The 26,198-nt window shown below is 41.8% G+C and overlaps 1 protein-coding gene across 4 annotated transcripts; it reads right to left on the bottom strand.

The window, feature by feature from the left end:
- Mthfs (methenyltetrahydrofolate synthetase) lies at window positions 1-25,441 on the bottom strand. Of its 4 annotated transcripts, none has more exons than XM_029481630.1 (3): window positions 25,325-25,441; window positions 21,232-21,493; window positions 1-271 (listed from the first exon to the last, which is right to left on the bottom strand). In XM_029481630.1, exons 1-3 carry the CDS (start codon window positions 25,439-25,441, stop codon window positions 39-41), a joined length of 612 nt encoding a protein of 203 aa, XP_029337490.1. In that variant the 3' UTR covers window positions 1-38. The 4 variants fall into 4 exon arrangements, with proteins under 4 accessions (XP_029337490.1, XP_029337493.1, XP_029337492.1 ...); XM_029481633.1 differs by lacking the exon at window positions 25,325-25,441 and adding an exon at window positions 25,160-25,218; XM_029481632.1 differs by lacking the exon at window positions 25,325-25,441 and adding an exon at window positions 23,884-23,922.
- Window positions 25,442-26,198: the final 757 nt, after the last annotated feature.

The following is a 26,198-nucleotide window of genomic DNA, read 5'->3' as shown; positions in this document are numbered from 1 at the left end:
AATGGACAGAGCAGTAAGTGTAGCCACCGTGTTGTAACTTAAGATGCTGGGGAATTTTCATAAAGGACTTCATCTACCTTCATGTCATGCTCATCCACTGGGATCTGGGGACAGATCTGCTCTTTAAAAGCTAAAGCCATGGTGTAGGGCTTCACTTCCTGATGCTGTATGCAGCACTTCAGGTAGGTGTCATAGTACCCCTTACCCCGCCCCAGCCGGTTGCCATCTTTGTCAAACCCGAGGCCAGGAAGGAAGATGAGGTCATGTCCACGTGTGGAAAACAGAAATGTACTTGGAGTATCAATGGTTACTACAAGACTGCTTCAGGATAGCATGTTATTTCTATTAACATCAATCATTATCCCATTTTTAAAAAGAGGATATAATCCTTGTGAAATAATGAAAAAATAAAAACAAGTTAGACAAAGGAAATAATTCTTCAGCAATGTTGTTAGTCCTGCATCCATCCTTCTGCAGTCCTTTGGTGTGCCTCTATAGAAATGGCAGGTTCCTAGCCTTGTCCACATCAGTGAGAGGACTCTCTGTGGGCAGACCTCAGACCTTCCTTTAACTGTAGCATGTAGCTGATTCTCCACACCTTTCTGGTTTGGGAGCCAGTACCNTGGGATCATGACAGATGGAGAGATGTGAGAAGGCCAGGGAAGACAGAAAGGATGGAGCTATACCACAGCTGTTAAGAGTATCATGCAATCCACAAGGCCCACTCCTCTTCCATTCCCTCCCACTGACAGGCAAGGGAAGGCTCAGACTTAAAGCTTCGGTGTGGGCTAAGCACACTGATGGCACTGCTAGCATGGCAGACCATGGCTGGAAGCCAAGGACTCTTAGCTCAGGATGCTAGAAGTAGGATGTTCTGATAGAGTAGTGCTGGCATCAAGCAGCTGATGACTTCCTANGAGGTGAACCCCATTTCCTGTTCCTGCCATGTACATGTTCACCTTGCCTGCTGACATCCCACACTGAAGAGCTCAGGTGCAGTCATACCCAACCCACTAAGCCTGCCTGTCTATTCCAAGACCAGCTTGTTTAAAAAAATAAGAAGGCGATGTCATTGATCTTTCCTTTCTATCCCTGTCCCATTAATTTATCTCTATAGTATTGGACAGTGTCCTGTGCATTTGGACCTTGCTGCCAAGGGTCTTCTTTACCTTTCCAGAGCTACTAACTTAAAGTTCCTGTCTTCTAAACTGTAACACACATATGTACTATGATTTCTGCCTCTCCACATGTGAATAGGTGTTTTGTAAAATCTTCAGAGAGGACACAGAGTCCTTGCCTTCAGAGCTGACAGTTCAGTTAAAATAACATGTAACATCAGGCTAAGATGACATCTCTATCAATTGTCCCAAAGCTACAGAAGCAAAGGCTCTAGAGACTCCAGTAGAGAATAAGTAAATTTAGCTGGGTGAGAAGTCCTGGTCATGGCGTATTTTGACTTGACATGGGCTTTTTAAGAATGTGTCAAGAGTCAAGTTACNTCCTGGAAGCCAAAAGAAGGGTAGCAGGATAGTGAGCAGGGAAGGGGCAAGCGGCAGTCTCATATGGGGCAGAAAGACTGTGGCAAGGAATAAGAGATGACAGGTGTGCACTTTTCTCCAGCAGTGGAAGAACAAATGCAAGGACAATGGTACATGGAGTTCTCAATAAATTAAAAGTAGAACTACCATAAGATCTAGAAACCTTACTCCTAGGTGTTTATCCAAAAGCACTGAAATCAGGATCTCAGCAGATCTTTACACTTCCATCTTNATGTTGAAGTGTACCCAATAGCCCAAATGTAGAACAGCTGAAATGTCCACCAGAGTAACAACTGATCAAAACAAACAAATAACCAAAACCATGGCACATGCATATGGTAATGTATTAATCTGCCACAAAATTGAAGACAATTTTGTAATAGTGGACAGGGATGAACCAAGAAGACACTGTGCTAGATGGAAATAAAATCATATAAACACACACACTGTATAACTCCGCTCATATTAGGTATCTAGAAGAGGAAAACCTTTATAAACAGGAAGTAGAATGCTATTTGTCAGGGAGCAGGGGAATATACTATTTGATAAGTCAGCATCTCATCCAAGCAAGATGGAAAAGTTCCAGCGGTCTGTTATGACACTGTGTTTATGGCAAAAATAAGTATACTCTAGACCTAAAATTTTAAGAGGTAACATCTCATATGGGTTACTAGTTAACATAATAAAAAATAAACTATACAAGCAAAGCAACAAAACGTACGGCAACAGAACAGCCGGGATATTTACCAGCGCCAACTCATACAGAAAAAAAGGCAGAATTCTGGAGCCATCACATTCCTGCTGGTGGAGGAAGAGAGCAGAGGAGAGAAAGAGTCAAGGAAAGCCATTCTCAGCCCTCACGCTGGGATCAAGTTTGCTGCTGCTCCTGCTCCTCCCTGGGCTTGGGCTGCTTCTCCCTAGAGTCTGTCTTGTAGAGCTGAGTGTATATGTCTCTGTCCACTCGACTGGCCAGCAATTTTCCTTGCAGGCCATATATTTTTCCAAGCCATCCTTCATGCTTGAATTTTAATAGACTGCTAGAGCACAGAAACCCTGAAAGATGAATACATTATCTTCAGACAGATCAATCCTGGCATGGCACCTCCGACTTCAATAAGTTTAAGGTAAATATATTTGGATTAAAGAAGTGACATTATGAGTAAGTCTATCCTCGCATGGCCACTAGTTAAACATGAAACTCTATAGCTATTAAGCAGAAGTGAGAATGGCCTTTGGGCCATTGGGTAACTCAGGGACCTGAAACTGCCCTGCAGAGGTCCTGGCATTCTACCTGGGATGCTGGCCTTTGAGTCCCTGCCTATAGAACTGCTTCCACCCAAATCCCTTCTACTATTTGTGCACTTGACTGTGGCCCCAGTTCCCGTACTTAGGACTTAGAAAGTCCTTTCTAGTATGTTCCCACTTCTGCTGTTTGAATCTTAGTGCTTTTCTGATGTATACTGCATTCCTTACTGGCTTCACCCATCTGCTGTTATCCCTGAAGTTCTTTCTGTGGCTTGCCCCCATCTTTTCTTCCCTTTTCTCCTCTTGTACTGCCTGATACATGTGTGAGCACACACACACACACACACACACACACACACACACACACATATACACATGCACAACCTTATCTACCCTACCTACTTACCTATCTGGGACTCTTGACATTTCCGTAACAGTACTTCTGAATGTCACCTTTCCCCAGTGAAGAAATCAGTGGGACAAGTAAATCAGGTATGGGCTCAACAAGCTTCCCATGCCACATATACTAGAGCATGACCCTAGACACACCCTAATGAACCACAAAAGCAAAATTCAGTAGGAAGAACAGAAAAGCCTTCCTTCTTCACCCATATTCTTCCTACATGATTTACAATCAGCAATGGCTCATTAACAGAAGACATTAGCATAGTGCCCAACATAATCCTGATTTCAGTTAATCCTTCCACTCTTGTCTCCCAAGCCTGGCTGGAATGAAATGTAACAAGGAGAGCTAACTAGCTCCACTCATCAGGATGGCAACAAGGCCTTCAGGCAGAGGTCTCTCCGTGTCAGTCAGTTCTTCTGCACAGCCACACTTTATTGTTTATTTGTTCTTGCTGGGGAAGGTGTAGTTCCACAATTCTCTTGCATTCAAAACTGCAAAGCTATCCTTTGGAAAACTGCACCAGCCTTATACCCTACATTTGTTTACAGTCTTTCTTCTTCCCATTACTTGGTATTGCTCTGAAAGAGCAGCCTCCTCTGAAGGCAGCTGGTAAGGGGCAAGGCCCATGCTATTTCCTAGCTGTGGGATCAGGGTGAGTAGCCTTCCAGTCTGTGCTTTCCACATTACCACCTGCAAATCTGCTTGTTCACCTGCTGTCACAAACATTAAATCAGATCATGCTTATGAGCTCCACTGCTATGTACAGTCCAAGATAATTGCATTTATTATGAGACGTTCTCTTTGAATTAAGAAATATGAGGCACTATTTTTGAACTGATGGAGAAAGGAATGAAGTTCCTCTAGAACTCCCAGTGAAATTGAGCAGAGCTTCTTACTTCAGTCTTCCCTTAGAACTGACTGATGCATGTATTCCTCCTGCCTCAGGCTTCAGCCAAAGAGAGAGCAAGGAAAGTGTAGGTGAAGAGCCAGAGTTAGGTGTGTTGAATTTTTTTTCTATAAAGAGCCAAGGACAAATAATTTATGCTATGAGACACTGTGAACCATAGGTCAGTTTTGTACTGTGAAAGCAGCCATAAGCAATAATATATACATGAATAACTAGCTATGCTTATTTACAGGAATAGGTAGAGGACCAGACTTGATCCAGAGGCTACAGTTGCCATCCTGTCATGTGATATAGAAGGAGTTTCTGAAATAAGAACAGAGGTCAAAGGTGAACAGGGTAAGAACAACATCCCTTAGAGGTGGCAAGAAGATAACTGTTACAGTAAGGGACAAACATGTGATGGGAGCAAGCAGAGCTGTAGGGACACACACAGGATGGGAGCAAGCAGAGCTGTAGGGACACACACAAGATCGGAGCAAGCAGAGCTGTGGACTCTTCACCAGCAAAAGGAACCCTAGGAAATAGGCTTTTAGAGAAGATAAAAGGGGACTTTATGCATGCTTATATTCACCTTAGTTCTGAAGATCTAGCTCACCCTTGGGAACATCATTTTCAGTATGATAACAGCGATGTCTCTGACAACACCCTGAACACAGACTCCAGGGACAGAGGTCTCCACTATGGAGCCTGATCAGCCACTGGACCATCTCTGCCCTGACCCTGATAATAAGTGATGGAGCCCAAGAAATACACACAGCCCCTGCTCTGGGTTCAACAGGCACCATTCTTAGCATTCTTCTCCTCCCTTTAATTCTCTTTATTTTGCATTTCTTGATCACATCTTCAATACACTCTCCTTTAGGAGATTCGAAAATATGACTTAGTGCAGTCACCCCTCTGCTCTAGGGCCAGGATTCTCATCTTGTGGTTCTGATTGTACCATTCCTCCAGAAAGTTCAGCTGATTATNCCACTTCCTAAAATGCAGGCTTCTTCCTGGCTCTCCCTTGTTCAAAAGCACTTAACAGGACTGGGAATAGAGCTCAGGTACAGAATGTTTACCCACTGTGAAAACTCCTATGTTTAATCTTCAGCACTGCCTGAAAACAGACATGGTAAACCATATATGGAATTCCAGCCTGTAATTTTAGCAGGAGAATCAGGAATGCAAAGTCATCATTGGCTCCATAGAGTTCAAGGCCATCCAGGGTTACATGAGAGCCTGTCTCAAAAACCATCAACAATTACAAAAGAAAGAAAGGAAGGAAGGAAGGAAGGAAGGAAGGAAGCAAGCAAGCAAAAGAAAAGAAAAATATCCAAAAAGTGCATTGAGTAAGTATATCACCTTTAATGATAACATCCAAGATGTCTTTCCTTGTCTATGCAAAACCTCCCCTAGTCTCTGGGGCATTACCCTCCACATCATTTCCCTTGTATTCCTGTGACATCAGTTACATCAATGGATCCATGTCTCACAAGCCCACTTGTGACTGTCTGCCTGGGTATCTGTGTTNCAATCCCAAGGCCACCTCATCTGATATAGCAATGGTCATATAACAAGCCTTACTTAAGCTGCCATGCAGTTCTTTTGTCAAATCACGATGCAGTAAGCAGCTCTTGCCCTGGAGTCCAATAAGCAGTGGGAATCCTTCCTTCCTTTCTTCTAGGATTCCTTATAGCTCAGCTCTTTCTAAAATATTTCAGTGACAGAAAAACTGGGGAATTAGTAATAGGCTTCAGGTGGTATCTGGGGGCACTCCTAGCCTTTGGGTTGGTGCAAGCTAGTAGTTTGTTAATACATTGTTACAAAAGGATTTCACTGGGCAATAATTTAGTTATAAATCTGCAGCATACCAACTCTCCATAATCACATAAACTCTAAACTTTGTAGAATTCTTAATGCAAGTGAGGCTTTTTGTAGAAGAACTTCACTCCGTCCCCACCATTTTTCTGAGAGATGGGCTGTGCAGGCTTCTAGACAGGCTACCAGGTTGAAATCTTAGCACTATCACTTATCAAGTATGAAACGTCAATCAAAACCACCTTCACCTAAAAACAAACACATTATGATGGAAAGTGTCCCTAACGTAGTAACATGAAATGTCAACTTAACGGCTGTATGCCTACTCTTGAAGTCATACAAGTGACTGCAGAGACTCAGACATGTCCATCAACCATGCTTTCAGGACACAAAGAATTGGAAATCCCAAACAAAACACAGTGCCAGTACCTCATGACAGCTCTTGTGATGAACTCAGAAATCAATACTTTGAACTCATACTGGCTGTTGTTGAGCAGACTGACATATAATGCTTGCTCCTCAAGGGGAAAACAATGAAACACACATGAGATAATAAACAAAACCAATTANGGGTTGCAATAAGACACAGTCCACTTCTGATTTCAGGTATAAATGGTTTTGAAAAAAAATATTCTGGTCTAGCAAGATGGTTTAGGTGCTTGCCATCAAGCCACATGGTAGAGAAAACTGACTCTCCCCAAAATTGTCCTCTGACTCCATACAACACACACACACACACACACACACACACACACACACACAAATGTAATAAAAATTAAGAAAAAAGAGAAACCCATAACCCAGAAAGAACTAATCAACTAAATCACCTAATGAAAGCAGGTAATTAAAAATATTTACACCACAAAGGCATTTTCACTCTGTCTCAACATGTACCAGCCTTTGGNAATCTTAGTGTAGAATCATATACATCTGAAGACAGGATGGCACCTGATTGCTCACTTTGGCATTGTTAACATTCTTGCTTTGACATGGGCACCAAAGCTTGTATTAAAATACAGAATCAATATTCATCACCAGGGCAGTAGCCCAACCATACAACACCAGGTAAAATGTACTCCTGGGTATAAGGGGACATTCTGCTAATACCATGTGGATCACAGCATGAGAGTCTATCTATGCCTTCCATGAAAGCCTAAGTACATTATGAATGCAAGGCTTTATTTAATCCCATAAACACTGTGTTTAAACGAGGTAAGTAGTTACAGACATGGATTGGGATCCAGAGAGTACCCACTGAGATTTGCAGGGTTTTGCATCCCTGAAGAAATAATTAGATCAGGGCCATATATGCATAGTGGTAGAAATGGAGACCATGACTTAAGGCCAGCGAGCACCTGCCTTCACCCACTTTTGTGTGTTTGTCTGTTATATGTCCCTTACAGGGGAAGAATTTCTGTGTTTCTGCCAAATCACTTCTCTCATGTAAACCCTGATGTCTCTCTGTGCCCTAACCTTCTTCTACAGTCAATGGAGACGAGGATTTAGGTTCTTCTGGGCAGAGCTGAAACACAGAAGAAACTAGAAGTGCATATGGTATAAGTGCTGAGTGTTTCTGCACAANAGCTTCTACCCTAGCATAGCAGCTTAAAAATTCCCAAGGCCAAAAGTCAAACTAAGATGGCCTGTGAAAACAGTCACCCTTCTCTCTGTAATGCCTGTACCTTCCTGTGAGGCTGCCCCAGGAAGAATACATAGAAAAGTGACAGCCTCTGAGATGAATAACGAGAATAGAAGGGCCTGTGTGAAAAGGGGACAGTACACCTTCACATTACTACTTGTGACTTTTTATCACATGGTACACAGAGCCAGAAATGTGAAATTCTCTTAAATATCAACCTTCTGTGTGAAGGCAAGAGCCTAGAAGACTCGCAACCAGTCAAGTGCCCTGGCCTCCACACAGATCACTGGGTGTAAACCCCACATCAACCAAGAGTTGTTAGAAACTTCTAAGCAACTGAAGCTCTCCTTGAAACCCAGCCTCTTCTTAAGATGGGACAAATACCAACTTTACAGAGTTATTTAGACTTTTCTTTTGCACAAACCCCATTCAAGAGCAAGCCTAACTCTCTACCACCACCTGCTGTCTGATAGAAATGTACACACAGGAGCCATCTACAAGAGATGCTCCAGCCAGGAGCAGAGCATGAGCCATGCAGGCTCTCTGAAATGGTGGCTCTAGAAAGATGTTACTCCTTGTGGCTACAAAGCACCTTTCCTTCTACAGAGGATCCTCTGAGAAGTGTCTATAAGAAAATCAGGACCAATGCCACTGATACTTGATGCTCACTGTTAAGTTATACTGCCCACTTCATAGACACATCCTTACATCACCTGCAACACACACCCCACAAGACACATTATCATCTGCTTTCTCCAAATGGGAAAATCAAGATTCAAAGACAGAATGTAATTTGACAAAGTCATATAGCCAGTGATGTGGAGACTCCAGGGCTGGGAAGGATGAGAGCCTCTTGCTGGAGGATAAGGCAGACAAAGAATATATACTAAATCTGCCATGGAAGCAAGCTCAGTCATATGGAATACAGTACCTATACTAGTCAGGCTTGGGCCACCATGTGCACAGATGGCACACAAACTGCAAAAAGAAACTCAATAAAGGGGCCAGTAAAAGGACTGGCAGCTTGTAAGTAGTAACTGCTAGGGAACACTGGCCATCCAACATCTTAGGGCGTGGGAGTAGAAAGAGTATGTCTATGGTGCCAGCAGGATGGCAGCTGGAAGGGCTGCTGGGCAGGAGTGGGGGCACTGCACTAAAGTACAAAGGTTAACCCTCCAGCTCACCCTTTAGTCTGTAATGTGCCACCTTTTACGGGCTTGTAGCAATTGTTAAGTGAAAAAGACTGAGTCCAGTAGATGCTAACAAACAGATCCAGCAATGTTTGAACATGGTGAGTCTTAGTTTGAACATGGTGAGTAGTTAGTTCTGGGCATGGAGATGGGTTGTTTTTAGTTTTTACTTTATGTCTCATCTTTATGATCAAAAAATACTGAGTTTTTGTTAGTTTTATCTGGACAAAAATGACTGTCCCAATGGTGTAATGGAGTAGAGATGACTTTGGCCCATAACCATGGTAGCAAAATAAGAACAAATATATAATGAAAGCAAATTTACAGTAATTGTAACAGAGCTATTCCCCCCTTCCCTCATAGAAGGAGTAGAAGGAAGACTACAGGATCCTCATCTGGGATTCTGGCCATTACTCCTTCCCACAAATTGGCTGTGAGTGCTCTTAGGAGATGCTGCAGTATATAACAAGAGAGGAGGTTAACTGAAAGTGGAACTCTGTGACAGAGTCTGCACACCATCATCTGTGATGGGGTAGGACTGCGCAGTGATGCAGCTGTTGCGTTTGGGGGCTACCCACTCTTCTGAAAGTAACCCCTTACCCACGTTCCTATAAACAAACTCATGGGTTTACCATGTTGGTCGAGGGTGGATTTGTTGTTAGGGCTACATCTGGGTTAAGTTATTGCTGTTTCACACCTTCCCAAGGAAAGTTAACACAAAACAGAACACAGCTATTTCCTTTTAGTAAATGTCTCTGTGTGTGTGTATGTATGTATACATATGTATACATACATATGTATACATACATATGTATGTATGTATGCATGTATGTATGTATGTATAGTGTGCATGCATGTAATATATATGTGTGTATTAATGCTCTAAAATTCTAGTCTTCAGGAGACAACCTTCAAAGCACGTTATTTTCTTAAGCACTTAAAAATGTAATTATATCTTGGCTAACACTTTATCTGAAAATATGATATAGATATTAAGATAACAAGTAACAATAATCCAACATTATTTGATTAGAAAGCATGACCATCTCTGCTATCCCTATGAACAGCAATCGTAACTATGTATGAAAGATACAAAGCTGGTTGCAAGAGCCAAAGTGGGAAGAGGTGAACCAATTCTGTGTGGGTGTGGGGCAAAAACAGAGTACAGCTATTTTCTTTTAGTAAATGCATATACATATGTATGTATGTATGTATGTATGTATGTATGTATGTATGTAATGTGCATGCGTATTCACCCCTTCAGGCACATTTTGTGTGCCTATGGGTATGCCCGAGAAGGACATCTAATGTTCTCTCACTCTCTGCTTGATTCTTCTGAGGTAGAGTAAAGACGAGGGATCCTTTGGTCTCCACATTCCCACAGCACTCCAATGGCATGCCTGGCTTTTTGCTTGGGTGCTGGGAGGTTATACTTGGGACCTCAGGCTTGGGAAGCAAGCACTCTTTCCCACTGAGGCATCTCCACAGCCATCTCCTCAGATTCTTCAACTACACTGGTTTACAACCCATAGCCACTGGAACCCAGCCACACTTTAGCCACTAAAATGGAATAGCCAGTCCCTGAACATGCGTATCAGCCACTAAGCCCCAGATCCTTACTACCTGCTCTTTCACAGTGAAGAGTGCCAGCCCTTGCCTTGGGCATCTCCCTTAGGGTTTAAAAACAGAGAAAAATCAGTCCTTCAGTTCATCCTATCTTAGAAGATTTAAAAAAATATTAAGTTAGGGGGAGATCAAATTATTTTCAGGAAAAAAAAGTTCAGAAATGGTATTATCTTAATCCAAATGGCATTCCTTTGTGTTATTTTGGCACTGAGTTTGAGGGAGACTCACTACCATTCATAGTCAAATGAATGGTAGTCATGTATTTTATTGTCCAAACAGGAAAATAAAAGTGGGAAGAAGTGAAAGATTTTCTTATGCTTTTTCTCTATCTTGAGTCTCCTCTGGTTATGTATGTAACCTTAAAAAAAAAAAAAGGAAAGAAAGAGGAAAGGAAGGGAGGGAGGGAGTAAGGGAAGGATAGAAAGAGAGAAAGAGGGAAAGAAAGAAAGGGAGAGAAAAAGAGAGAAAGAAAAAACTTCAATTTCTCAGATGTATTTCAAATCTAAGTTAAAGATTCTTAGAACTTTAAGGTTAACTCTTTCTGTGTGACATAATCAAGAAATAAGCAGAGAACCAAAGAAAGGTAAGTTCTGCACAACCCCACTTATGCATATGTAAAGCAGTCAAATTCAGAAAGGAAAGATCACTTCTCAGTCTTTTGGCTAACATCAAGTGCAGAAAGGAAGGAAGAACTGTGGTTGCCTCGGGGCTGGGGCAAGGGTGTCATCTCTCACTGCACAGTTTCAGGTCCCCAAATGGAAATCTTAAGAGAGCTGTTGCACAACAGAATGTACTTAGCACTGATGGACTGGGTGTTTTAGAAAGGTAAATGTGGACTTTATACTACATGCTTCTTTACAATAATAAAGAGAAACAACTACTATAGGAGAGGAAGAGAAGAACTGGGGCTCTGGCAGAGTGTTCCATCTTATAGAATCAGCCACCAAACCCAGACGCTATTGCATATGCCAGAAAGATTTTGCTGAAGGGACCTGTTATAGCTGTCTCGTATGAGGCTCTGCCAGTGCCTGGCAAATACAGAAGTGGATGTTCACAGCCATCTATAAGATGGAACACAGGGCCCCTATGGAGAAGCTAAAGAAAACACCCAAGGAGCTGAAGGGGTCTGCAACTCTATAGGTGGAACAACAATTTGAACTAACCAGTACCCCCAGAGCTCATATCTCTAGCTGCATATGTAGCAGAAGATGGCCTAGTCAGCCATCACNGGGAAGAGAGGCCCATTGGTCTTGCAAACTTTATATGCCCAGTACAGGGTCATGGCAGGGCAAAGAAGAAGGAGTGGGTGGCTAGGGGAGCAAGGGGGGGTATAGGGAACTTTCGGGATAGCATTTGAAATGTATATAAAGAAAATATCTAATAAAAATAATAAAAATGAATTAAACAGTAAAACAAAAACAAAAACAAAAACCAACAAACCAGAGCTTCAATGTTTGTTTTCATGAAATTTAAGAAATGTTGTATAATTCTGAAATTCTTTCAGAGATTCCTGATTCTATTTAAAAACTTACGACTATGCTGGTATGTTTCTCTATACAATAGGGGAAANACACTTTATAATATAATGGAGTAATCAGCTATGTTAGCATGTGTTTAATCACAGCTCTGGGGAGCCTAGGGTAAAAAGAATGGTGACTTGCAAACTAATCAGAGCTATCTAGGAAAAAGAAAAACAAAAACAAAAACAAACAAAACTAACATTCTCTCTCTGTCTCACTCTCTCTCTCTGTTTTTCTCTCTCTCCCTGAATATGTGTGTGTGTTTGTGTGTGTGTGTGTGTTTGTGTGTGTGTGTGTGTGTGTTTGTGTGTGTATACACTACAAAAGAAGTATATACACACTCTATAAGAAGGAAACCCCACCTTTAGTAATAACAAGTGTACGCTGGCTAAAATCACTTAACAATACACTAAAGGAAGTGTGCACAGTAAGGTGAGAGGCACATGGACACATGGAAGATACTATGCTAAGAATTCTGTTGACTCTTTCTACTTGTTTCTATATTATTATCCAGTAATCCTACTCGATATACCTAATCTTTACAATAAAAATAAAAAAGTTTCTGACAGAAGAACAAATATACCAAAACATTCTTACTAACTCTTCAAAACTCTTTAAAAACTGAGAATGTAAAATTTTATTTTATTAATTTTAGTTATGTGTAGGCATGTGCACATGAGCACAGATGCCCAGGTAGGCCAGAAGAGGGAGTCAGATCCTCTGGAGCCAGAGCTGCCTGATGCAGTCAGATACTGGAAACTGAGCTCAGANCTTCTACAATAATATTACCTTCTCTTAACTGCCAAGCCAGTTCTCCAGACCCAGAAAAATGTAAATTTCAAATACACCAGAATGTTCACACAGCTATGCTGAGTCATTTAGGGGCAACTCTCCATTGGGATGCCCATGGCTATCCTGGGCATACACTGTCTTTGTCCAAAGCAAATCTGTCTCTGTCTCCCTCTCCTCTTCTCCCACTCCACCCCACTCTTTCAGTACTAGTGTTTAAATGTATATTAAATTTTTTCTTAATAAATTCCAACTCTGTTTCGAGTTGTTCATCCTATTGCTATTTTCATCGATGAAGTCAAGCATCCTGACTTCAGTGGAGGGGAGATCCCCTGAGAAGGAAGCCACAGACGGAGCCAGAACAGAGCTTTGTCTTCTTCCTCCTGTGGCTGCTGCCGGATTAGGTGATGTCATTTACAAGCCCAGGAAGGAAATTCATCTGAATATACATCAACAGAGCTTACTTTGTCCCTTAGACAACAAGCAAGCAAACAAACAAAACACAAAAAAACCCACAGAGTATTTTGCAAGTCTACAGAACTCTAACAGGAACTGACCCACTCCACACTGGCCCAGAACCACTCTATAATCTGCATAGATATAAATAAGTAAAGGAAAATTCCAGATTTCCCTTATATATATATATAGGTTTTGTTACCATTACAGCCAATGAGAGGTAAGAGTTTCCAGAAGTTTCTTGCAGTAGGGACAGCTAACATTCAACCACTGCCATCAGCTCCATTTCCCTTCTTGCTTACCTCAGATGTGATGGCAGGATCTGCAGAAGCCATTTCACAAGTAGAAAAGAAATGCCAAGAAAACGGTAGCCCACACTCTCCTCTTAAACTGAGAGGCCAATGTCAACAATCACATGCCACTGAAATTCTATTCCCATTGAATAAAAATAAGTAATAAATAAGCCCCCTCCTCCTTCAAACTGGATTTCACAGGATTTCTGTTCCTGTTAGAATGAAATGTCATTACCAACAAAACTGTAATAATCACATACATTACCCTACAAAGAAAGTTTTAATAAATATCAAAAGTTCTAAAGTATGTGTTCAACCTTCTTAATGTTGTGACCCTTTAATACATTTGCTCATGTTGTGATGACCCATAGTCATAAAATTATTTTTGTTGCAACTTCATAACTGTAATTTTGCTACTGTTATGAATTATAATGTAAATATCTGTGTTTTCCAGTGNTCTTAGGTGGCCCCTGTGAAAGAGTCATTTAATCCCCAAAGAAGTCTTGACCCACAGGTTGGGAACTTCTTCCCGAGGGCAACAGATAAGAAAATGGTTAGGATGTTTAATAACAGTTAATAACTTTAAATAATGCTTGGATCAATGAAGCATTTAATACCATTAAGATAAAAGACATAACAATGAGTCCAAAACATTTTATATTAAAATATTAACTATTTTTATATTTGTGCTAATATACAGGGAGGAATGAAAATAAAAGAATAAGGAATCAGAAAGATATTACAGTCTAATAGCAAGCTAAACAAGGGCAACAATACTGACTGCTTGCATGATTAAAACAGAGTAGGAAAAGGGTAGACAATAAGGAGATGAAGGAAAAAGTTGGGGGAGACACAGGGAAGGCAGATAGTAGGAGAGAGGGATGGAAAGGGAAACGAAGGTCTCTGGGGAGGGGAAGAAGCACTGGAATTCCCTCTGTGCCCTTCTACATCTCTGTCCACAGGAGAAGTTTTTCGTAGCTCCCTGGCCCTAGCTCTGAGTGTTCAGAGCCTAAATATTTCACCCAGCCAGTCCCTGAGCAGCCCTTTCCTCCTCAACCAATCACCCTTGTCAACANCGATACTCCCCATCCCACCTACTCACTGGACCCCTGGCCCTCTGCATCCTTAGCCTGTCAGCACACTGACCACTGCAGGAAGTTAAGAAAATAAATCTACTGAACAAAGCACAGATGTTTCAAAGTTCTTTAGAGTTAGCATCACTGGACTAGGTTATTTTCCTATTATACTATGTTAGGAATAAAACCTAACTGTGAGTCTACAAGACGAGATCATTCAATAAACATCATATATGGTTAGTACTTTATGACAACAAATAATATCCTTTTTTAAAAGAAAGTATTGAGCTGGGATCCAGTTAGACAAGGGCTTGCCTAGCATGCCTTGAAGACCTGAGTTCGATCTCCAGTATAGCATAAACAAGGAATAGTTGTAGATACCTAAAATCAAAGTTCTTGCTAGGATCAGAAATAAAGAATCAGGAGCTCACAAGGTCAAGGCCATCTTCAGCTACTTGGTAATTCCAGGCCAGCATGGACTATAAGAGACTCCACCTTAAAAAACAAAACAACTCACTAAAGTAAATAAAATGAAAAAAAAAAAAAGAAACTGAAAAGTATCTAAAAGTTAGAAAAATATAAACATGAAATCCTAAATCTGTCCACCTTAGCCTTTCTTTTTCTTCATCTACGTATTCAAAAAAAAAAAAAGAATTTTTGTGTGTGTGTTGTTTTAGAGGAGACATATAGTCTCACTATGTAACTCAGGCTGGCCACAAACTCACGAGGATCCTCCTGCCGTAGTTTCCAGAATGCTAGAAAAGCAGGCAGTTGCAGGCATGTCCCATCAACCTAGCTTCCTTTCCTCTCTTAACTCTTTCCTAAAACATATAAATATTTAAAGCAATAATCATACTGTACTGTTGGATGCATAGTATAGAGAGACATAATTTATATGATACAAAAGGGAGAGGGACTCATACAGAAGCAAACTCGCTGTATTTTATTGGAATTTAGTAAACACAGATCTGACTGAGCTATATTATAAGCTATATTGCATTCTTTAAGAAACAGCACTCGGGAGGCAGAGGCAGGTGGATTTCTGAGATCAAGGCCAGCCTGGTCTACAGAGTGAGTTTCAGGACAGCCAGGGCTACACAGAGAAACCCTGTCTCAAAAAACAAACGAACAAAAAAACAAAACAAAAACAAAAAGAAAACACTAACTTCTTTTAGACAGAATTTAAAAATCAACAGGGGCATTAAGAGAGTTTCTGCAAGTAGCTGAGACAGTATGGCCTGGTCCCCAGGATTATGGACATCCCTGGCTTTCAGTCTAATAATTAACACATTTTTTCAGCCTACAAAAGAGGAGATATAGCAGAAGTATTAATTTCATCTGGCCTGAGGCATAACAACGATCTCAATGTACCCTAGGGCACAGAAAGAACCATGGTGCAGTAGGTCAAGATCTGCCGTCTGGGAGGAGTGACATAGTCTAAAGCGTGACAGTTGTGATCATCCAGTGGCTATTAGGATACAGAAGCACTTACTGACAGGGAATTAGAATTTCCTAGTAATATCATGCTGCAAGGAGGGAAAGGTTAAAGCCTGGTGCCAGTCAGTGAGGAACCTCTTTTCTGCTTTTCACATGAAGGAACTGGGGATGGGGGGGAGGGGGCAAGCCTGGCTTGTTGTGCTTCTAGAACCCAATCTTTTGATCCTAAATACTCCATTAACAAAACTACAATTTCTGCTTCTTACCAACCTTTAACACAATACCCATCACAAGTACACAAGGCCTCCAAGCCAATCCTCAGTCTCCACTGCAAGTGTGGCAACATCAGCAGCCAGGCAGCATCCCATGATTCTCTTAATGACTTTCCCAAACCAGCCCTGAGAGAAGGAAAATTCCAGGACCATCATGCAGGAAGGCCCTGACCAAAGCCAGAGATAATGTTGACATTTTACATATGATATAAATAAAAAAAATCACAGCATCTATAAAATAATGGCTCAGTGGTTAAGAGCGCCGATTGCTCTTCTGAAGGTCCCGAGTTCAAATCCCAGCAACAACATGGTGGCTCACAACCATCTGTAACAAAATCTAATGCCCTATTCTGGGGTATCTGAGGACAGCTACAGTGTACTTACATATAATAAATAAATAAATCTTTAAAAAAAATTCCCATGTATTGTTTGTAAGTTTTTAAATTCAGGTTTTCTTCATGTATAAAGGACTGATCATGTATTCATCTATATTAGTATTGTCTGAACTTATAATAAATTCAGATTTACTTTGAGAACTTTCCAGTATGAATCAACATGTTGCCAAAGTTATTAGGGTCAGAGCCTAGGCCCTAGCAAGTAAAACAAGCCAGGCTCAGCCACTGCCCTCAAAAGGTCAATTACACAGACAACAGTACAAAACAGAGAGAGGAGATCAATCCAATGTGGCCACATTGGAAGGAGGAATCAATAAAGAGGTTCAATGAATGCCACCCCAGCCAAAACTCTGCTGGTCTGGCCACGATGTTTACTCTTTGAGGATGCCTCTATTTACTCATTTGGTTGGTTATTCTGTAAGTTACTGGGGAAGGAATCACATGTTACCAAACATGTAGGAAATCAGAAGTCAAGTTGCTGGAGTCTGTTTTCTCCTACCATTTGGGTTCCAGGATCAAACTCAAGTCCTCAGCTTGGTGAGGAGGAACCTTTACCTACTGAGCCATCTTGCCAGCCCCAAGGTTTACATTTCAATAGCAGGCAGGCACTGTGAAAAATAGCAGGCAAGGGTTGTATGTAAATAAGCAGTCCCACTCCCTGGGTGGTCACTGTCCATCACTGTTCCCACTCCAGTTTCTCCTGCCAGGTNGTCTGGAAAGGTATCAGAATTGTGTGAAATCTCTCCGTGGGAGACAAATNCCTCCCCTGGGTGGCACCAGCCTTCAGCTTTTTCCATCTCTTGGCGTGAGATTTTTGCTTCGATAATCTGATAACTGAAGGAAAAGGCACCTGGTCTCTCTCCTTAGCCTGTCTTCCTTCCTGCTTGGATGACTACACATACTATAAACCAAATGATAGAAGGTACCAGGGATACAGTATCTTAGACCAAAATCTTAGCCCCTATAGAGACTAAGTCTATTAGAACAAAAAGAAATATTCTCCGAAGGAGAATTACTAAAACATGGGGAATAATGCTAAGTGCCAAGGATTTAAGAATCACAGAAGAAAAAACTAGGGTGTTGGGAGCAGCCAGGGAAAATATTTAGTACTCAATGATGATGGAAACGTTCTACTGATCCCTCCTGACAACACACTGTGTAGTATTTAACTGTATATCATCCGACTTTGCTCTCACTACAAAACGGAACTCTTGGGGACTTTCAGCTTTTTAGTCATTTGCCAAATTCGTAAGGAATTGAACCGAGATTACCTAGCCTGAAGAAACGCATGACACATTCTAGCCTAGAAAACAGCAAGCCTCGTTTTCACAGAAGGCTGTGTACATTATAACACAACTCTAGCAAAATAGAAGGCACAGAAGCAAGGGCACTTTCACAGAGCACTGACATCATCTCACCGAATCTCGGCAATAGCCTATGGGTAGGCTTCATGAGCTCCACCTCCAGGTGAGATATCTGGACTTCACAAGAGCTCAGGAACAGAGGTCATAGTTAGAAAGGAGGAAAACTATAGAGATCAGTCCTGATTCCCTCAGCGACAACATCGATGAAATGCTATCTTCCAGCTGAGCACTGTGGGAGAAGGAGAGGAACCACACTGGGGAGNAGCAGAAAGCAAGGGGAAACAGTGGCTCATTCAATGGCCTGGACTTTAGAGTTAGCCAAAGTCCCAGCTTTTGTCCACAACAGATCAGCAGGAAGTACTGTTGGCCAGAGACAGAGATCATTACAGTATCCAGGAAAAAAACCTAACAGATGTGTGAGCTGTATAAAAAGGCATCTGAGGGAAACCAATATGATCAGGAAACAAGTTTGAAAGTCATTCTAGGGGAATAGTCAGTGTGACCAGTCAACTGGGGATAAAAGGTCACTGGGATCAGAAGCAGGTGATAAAAATTGTACAAAGCGGGATTGGGGAAATATCTGAATTGCTGCTTAAGCATGAGGTTCATCCAGGTGCAGTTGTGTATGTAACCCAGCATTATAATGTGGAANAAAGAGAAGGATACATTGGGGCTTTGTCACTGCCAGCCTAGCTCCGAACTCACTGAGAGACCCTTGTTCAAAGCCATAAGGTAGAGGGTGATAGAGCAGGGCACCCAAAACCCTCCTTTGGGACGTTGTACATCGTGGTGCGCCCATAAGGTAGAGGGTGATAGAGCAGGGCACCCAACATCCTCCTTTGGCTTCTACATACAGCTGTGCACACACATACATAGACTACACACATGCAATGCACACAAATATATAGCAAAGAAATAGCCAGTAATACCTGATAATTGGATGGTTAATAAAGAGAGGCAAGGATAATTTTATGGGTACATGCTAGCTACAAACAGAAATATATAAAAAGAATAAATTTATGAATGTGAAATCAAGGAATGGTGGAACATCTTGATGTTTAATGCAGGACAACTCATAGGAGAGGGCTTCCATTGTGCTAGTAGAAGCCCACCTCTATGAGAACCACAGCTAGTTAACTCTACCCCAGTGGGAAGCAGGTCTCCATCACTTCTCACAGACACTCAGTGACTTCTCCATCCCTGTGGGGGTAAATGACCCTTCTACATGGGTTCCCTAACAGATATCCTGCATATTAGATATCATGCTAGAATTCATGGCAGTAGCCAAATTACAGTTATGAAGTAGTAGAAACAAAATAATTTTATGGGTCACCACAACATGAGGAACTGTATTAAAGGGTCACACAGCATTAGGAAGATTGAGAACCACTGAACTAAGTGCTTAATAAATATTTACCAGCCAGATGGTTATGTAGGTCTATAAGCCTTCGAGGCTGAGACATATGGATTGTGAGATTAAGACTAGCCTGGGCTTTGTGCTGAGATCCCGTCTCAACCAAAGGGGGAAAAAAACCACTTTCAAATTTGTGACACAATTTAATTTTCTTTGGCCTGTTCTCATACATATCATGACTCTGTGGTATTCTTATTTGCAAGTTCTCTATAATAAAGTTTTCATTAAATATATGTATAAAGACATTGTGAGAGATCTTGATAAACCCATGCCTACTGTCTGCTATAATTCTACAGGAACCACACAGTCCTAGTAAAGAAAGCAACAGTGGTTGAGGAAGGCTGAAAAGGTAGCTAAAGGTCCTTTTCCCCAACAACAGAAAACCAGTCAGGAACGGTTATATACAACGCAGGCTTGAGTCAATAAACTAATTTTGTGTCTCTCCATAGTGATTAACTCAGGGATGACCACTTCAGGCAATTAGAGTTAGGACCAGAATTTTATTGGGACTATTAGAAAACCAGACTTGCTCTTTTCTGCTGGGAATTCTAGCTCGAAGGGTCCAAGCTGCCATGAGCCACAGTGAACACAAAAGTAACGTAGACACAAAAAGAGTCTCAACAAAGACAGATTGACTTCTAAGGACACTAATCCAGAGACACTGAAGCTGCCTTGTCTGTGTAGTCTTCAGTTTCTGGACCAATGTTATCCCCTTGTGCTTATGCCAAGTTGTTAGTGGTTGAACCAGATTATACATTCTCAATGGAAAAACTCCCAGCTAATCAAACTGTCTAAGCAGCCCTCACTTTAAGGATAAATTCAGTAAAGAGACAGCCCCTCTATTATCACTTACCAGCTGGTTTAGTATCCTGTAAACCTAAGACAAGAATACCTTACAGGAAATTTTTGCTTGAGAAACTGTAACTGCAACTCTGGCTACAAGTTCACCTTTTTCTAAGGTGAGATACCAAAGGCAAACCAGGAAGACCAGTAGACAGCAAAGGCTGCAGCAGAGATGATCTGCGCTCCCACTGGCTTGCCCCAACACTGTGAGGCTTGATTTAGGATTTAGCACTAAACTTGCCACTTTCTAAACTGCTGATGCAAGGAAAACCGCGCACTGAGTGCGATGTGAAGAGATAACAGAAAGTGTGCCTGCTCAGCAGACATTTCTGCAAACAACAGTGCAGGTTGGGGGCTTGGGGTGGGGGGAGGGTTCGCTGCCTCATACCACAGCTGAAAGAATCTAATGCCTCATACTCTACTCCACTGCAACTTGTGTTATATCACAGGAGCAAAGGCCACAACTGCTGCACAAACATGGTATGGGTGGAGATAAGAGGTTGATGATGAAGAAATCCATGCTGGGGGTGCACATTTGCAAGACCAACCCCTGAACTGATTGAATGTCTTTTTTTATTTGACTCTTATATTTAACGTAGAGTACAAGTTGAGATACTTTTATTAACATAAAATTTCTGCCTTCCCAGCTACACGGTGAGTCCTTTCAGGCACTGGGCCTTAGCTTCCTACACATACAGGAAATCGACCAAAAAATTGATAAAGATATCTGGTAGAAGCTGGAGAAGTGGTGTATGCCCATGAGCGCAGCACTGGGGAGGTAGGACTTTGAGAGTTTGAAGCCAGCCTCACCTACATAGTGACACCCTGTCTCACAAAATACACAAAAGGGGTGAGGGAGAAAAGATTTTTATAAGAAGAAAAACAAATCCAGTGAAAACATCAAAACATACAAAGATATCAGTTCTCCCAAGCTAGCCAAGTATGACCATTCTAATTTCCGAGATCAGATGAAAGAGGATGCACCAAGGTAAGTGTTTGGATGTGAGAAAAGACACCTTACCAGTGGATAAGGCCTCCTCCTGAACATCTCCCTTACCAGGCTGATGAATATTCCAAGATGTCTTGGGAAGTAAAGCGATTTCTTCAGGTGACGTTAATCTCACCATGTCCATGTGATTGCTCTGGAATTGGTACCGAGGGATGAAGCAGATTTTGCCTTGTTTGAAAATGTCCTTGATGATTTCTTCCGTCTCAACTTCATCTTGCATGCTCAGAAAGATGGAAATTCTTTTGGAATTTTGATACTGACTGTGGNCAATCACCTAAGTGGGAAATGATGGCAATTTCAATTTTTAAGACTGTATTCTTTGTAAACTAGTAACTTCTCTTACCAATTTCTCCCTTCTGTCTCGGCCTTCTTTGAGGAGTGACGCAGTGATCTGACACTGCATCCTGATACCTGGCTTTTATTTCAAGACTCAAGAATTGCATACTTGACTCCTTCCTCTCTCCACTATGCCTATGCTTGACCCTATAGAAATTCCTTAAGAAGTCATGGAATGAAAAGCTGTCTATCTTCAGATCCCAGATAAGAACCCAGTTTCCGGTTCCTGACAGTACACCTCAGGGACTTACTCGAGGATTTGGGGGGTATTTTTTTCTATGAAGTTGGGATCTCACAAAATTTCCAGTCCTTGGATCATTGGACATTTCTCCCATTGATTTCCCCCATTTAAGTCCCACTGAGACCTAACCTTACTGGGCTCTGCAGAACCTTTGCTACATCTGTAGGGATGCACATCAACACTTCAGTCTATATGGTGAGTCCTGAGTCAGTCACTGCCTATGCATCCTAAAGGGCGGTTCTGAATCCATCCTCAAGCTCCCACAGAGGACACGCTGGTAACGGTTTCTTAGCTCAACCAGTGCCATTCCATTCAATTAGGTGCTCACAGAGTTCATCAAAATGGGGGCAAAGGGCTCCTAGTGCAAGAATCCACATTTAGTGGAATCGCTCATCAGACAGTGGGAGCTAAGCTGTGCTCATGAAGTCCTAAGCACTTACCCAGACTCACAAGTCGGCCCCTTACTCCCTTTCTGTGTCCACTCCTTTTCTGTTCCCCCCTGTCCTTCATGCTAAGGAAAGAAGGATAACGCAAGGGCAGCTTACAAATATAGCTGACAGAAAGATTGAAGGGAAGAAAGCAAAGTTACATCTAATACCAAGGGAAGAGAGAAGTTAAGCAAAGCATAGCAAAGCGAGNCCAGGGAAGGAAGTCCACCCTGCGAAGCTGTCAGAAGCTGTTGGCATAAATGAAGCAAATGGAAACCCGGATTTGGGGCAGGTCTGAGGCTTTTGACACTGCTTACTATATAAGAAAGCATTTTTCTTAGTCTCTTTACAGCAGAGTGTAGAAAAACAAGAGCTAAATAAGCAATAAGACACACAGCTAAAATTCAGTGTGAGACTATGCACATGCATTTGCCTTTCTTCCTCAAGTCCATTTACATGCTATCTGTTAGGAAGGGAGGATGAAGATAATAATTCCTATAAGACAGAGGGAAGATGAGCCAGTATTTATAGACACAGCAGCACTAAAACATGGACACAGGAGGTGGGCAGATTCCATTCTTCCCTTAGAATTCCAAACANTATCTGCAAAAACAGAGGAAAGCTTGTAGCTAACACACTTTCATTCATAAATGCATATTTATGAATGCCTAGGGCCAGGGGTTTCATCCATTATGATGTACAAGATCCTCAGTTGAGGCTCACTACCCCCACAAGACAGAAATATGCATAGCCAATCAATGATTTTCAACTATTTTGAAAAACCAAACAAAATTCAAAATAGAAGGATTTTTTAAACATAAAAAATAGAATGGAAAAATGATTTAGTGCAAACAGGTAATTCAAAAGATGGAGATGATGTTTTTTAAATTCTAATTAGTCTTCACAGACAAACTGAAAACAATAACTGAATCTATAAAACATTAATAGACTGCTAGGAAAAGGAATCAGTAAGAGACCTAAGGATTACTCATTAGACATTAAAACTGTGATTGCCCAAATGAAAACAATCTAGGAGGCCCTATGAGGGAGAAAGATTAAGAAATAAATAAGAAAAGTAGTTAAGAGACACAAAAGATTAATCTAGAGTTTTTATTATCTAATTAAAAAGAATTTCTGAAAGATACAAAGGAAAACCAGTCATCAAGATGTAACAGTTTGACTGAGAATGAACATGATAGGTTCACACATTTGTTTCTTCAAAGGGAAAGATATATAACCTGTTTTACATCCAGAAGGCAGGGAATGAATTTAGTTAATAGCCTGGTGACCTCTGAACTGTCTGTATGGCCAAACCACACCTCTCTCTTGAGCATTGCTTCTCAGTCAGTAGAGCCCATCCTTATGGGAGATGTCATGTGTACTTTACAAATGAGAGCAGAGGTGGTTAATAACCTGGTGACCTTAGCACTATCTGTATGACAGAGACTACACCGAGACCTTAACTTGTCACATGGAGTCAATCTATAGAATTCATCTCTACATTTGTCCCTTGTATGGCTTAAGCCATAATTATTTACAAACTCTTTTGAATTTGAATGAAGTTAATTATAATGAGGAGACTTTCTCCCAAAATGCGATGTGTTTAAATATGCCTAAAATAAGTGTAAGACTCTAGAAGTCTGAACCAACACCAGCTACCAAGTCATGTTGAGCCAGAATTCCTTCTAGCTTCATGTTGAAGACATTCTTCTCACCTCTGTAGTCACAGAAACCATCAAAGTGAGCTTTGAGGTTCCAAAAGCCCACAGCCTAAGACAGGCCCAGGACTCTCACTACCTCCACCTTGTGGATAAGATGTAAGTGCTCAGCACCATGCCTGCCTGCCTGCCTCCATGCTTCCCACCAAGATGATCACAGAGCAGCCTTCTGAACCTGTAAGCGAGCCCAAATGAAATGTTTCCTTTTATAAGTTGCTATGGTTATGGTGTCTCTTCATAGCAATAGAAAAATAACTAAATCACAAGATATAATGCATAAATNAAAACATTGGTCTCTAGATTGGAACCCATAGGTATTGAGCAGAATGGCAATAAGATAATTAAATTTTGACTAATATGGACCAAATTGGAGTTGAAGATATTTTAATATACAATATATTTAAAAATTGTGGCTAGAGAGATGGCTCAGCAGTTTAAGATCACTTGTTGCTCTTGCAGACAACCTGGGTTCGATTTCTAGCACCCACATAGGGACTTACATCCTTCCTGAACTCTGTCTAGTTCCAAAGGATCTGGTGCCCACTTCTAACCTAAGACATCAGGCACACACACATAATAGACTTACATACGTGCAAGCAAAACACCAATACATTTCAACTACAAATAGTGCCAATCATATAGGTATTTTCTTTAAAATAATTCCGTTGAGGATATACTCTTAAGGAAGCTGAGGAAAACGAAGTAAGAAAAGAGACAAAACAAGAAAATAAGTCCCAGAAACAACCCCAACTCGGAAGCAGCAACCCAAGGTGTAATGCTGTGCAGTGAACGCAGCAAGTCACAGCATGAGCAGTTACCTCCCCATAGATAAAACTCACAGTCGAGTTTTGCCAAAATAAAGGTACAGGCGATTTAAAACTCCTAGAAAAACAGACACAAATTCAATGTATGTTCTAAGTATGGACAAATTAAATACAGCGTATTTTTGAACAGTTGTATCACTGAGCCATATCCCCAGCCCTACAATGGTTCCATTTGTCTCTTTCCTCTGCTAGATCCTCCGATCCCTTAGGGGCGACAATCATGTTTGTCATCTCTATTACCCAACACATTAAAAAAAAATGGTTTACTAGGTGTTCAACACATGCGAATGGATTTCAATTAAACCAGAGAGTGATTCGACAGTCTCTACAGTTCCTAATGGCTACAATGCCTTTCCTGGAAATAACAAAATAGCTCTGTTTGAAAGAGCCAACCTGCCTGGAAGCTCAGCTCCCTCAGAAGCTCCCTGGCCAGCCAGAGCCGCCCCTGCCAGCGGAGCGCGCGCCCCTAACAATGCGCATGCGCCCCGTGGAGGTGCGCATGCGCAGACACGCGAGCCCGCCCTCCCCAGAGGTTAACTTCCGGCAGTCTTCTCCCACCTTCTGCCTGAGGAGGTGAGACTGGCGCAGCCGTTCCTCCGCGCTCAAGGCCCTCAAGCGCTGCTTCAGCTCCGCCCCCAGGCCTCGCTTGGCACTGTTTACTTTGACCACCGCCATTTCCTGGCAAGCACCGCCCCGGCCACGCCCATCACCCTCGCCCACAAGGGGTCCATAGGTCGGAGCTCCAGGAGCAGGACTCCAAATCCCCTGCCTCTGTAAACCTGCAGAGGTGCACAGGCCACTTAGGCATATGAGAGACTCCCGTCCTGTGGTAGCAGATAACAGCACGCTGAAGCATCCTTGACCCTTCATGCTTGATAGCTGGGGATTGTGCACGTGGCCCAGTATGCTTGCCCTCTCTCACAGACCACAAAAGGTCGCCATGCTTCTGCAGAGGGTCTAACAAAGGCTGTCAACTATACTGCAGGACTCAATATTCATCTAATTGTGGAGTACAGGGCTCGAGAAGCTTCAGAAGGGCAAAGCAAGCCAGACATGCATATACATCATACCGGTAGACTCTTGGTTCCTCCTGGTCAATGGATCAAACATTCTCCTTTACCACCAAGTGCCTTCCTCTCCTTTTCAGTCAGTTGGCTCCTTACTGATAGATTTTGGGGTCGCTTTTAGAACATATGGCACAAGCTCTTCCTGGAGATGGATGTTCCCTCTCTGGAGAGCTCAGGCCTCAGTCAGACTGTTGCTTATTATAGAAGTATTTAACGGCTGTTGCTGCTGTTGGAATCTGCTGTTCAGAGACAGATAATGCCTTTCTCTAACAGGACGTTTGACTGAGAATGGAGCAGAGAATAAAGTAAGTAGATTTGAGAAGCACTGACTCAGATTTATAACACCACCCCATGTTACCGTGAAG

Source organism: Mus caroli, chromosome 9 (assembly GCF_900094665.2).
Source record: "Mus caroli chromosome 9, CAROLI_EIJ_v1.1, whole genome shotgun sequence".
In the NCBI taxonomy this organism is placed as follows: domain Eukaryota; kingdom Metazoa; phylum Chordata; class Mammalia; order Rodentia; family Muridae; genus Mus; species Mus caroli.
The sequence above is the reverse complement of the archived record's forward strand: the minus strand, read 5'-3'. Positions and strand labels throughout refer to the sequence as shown.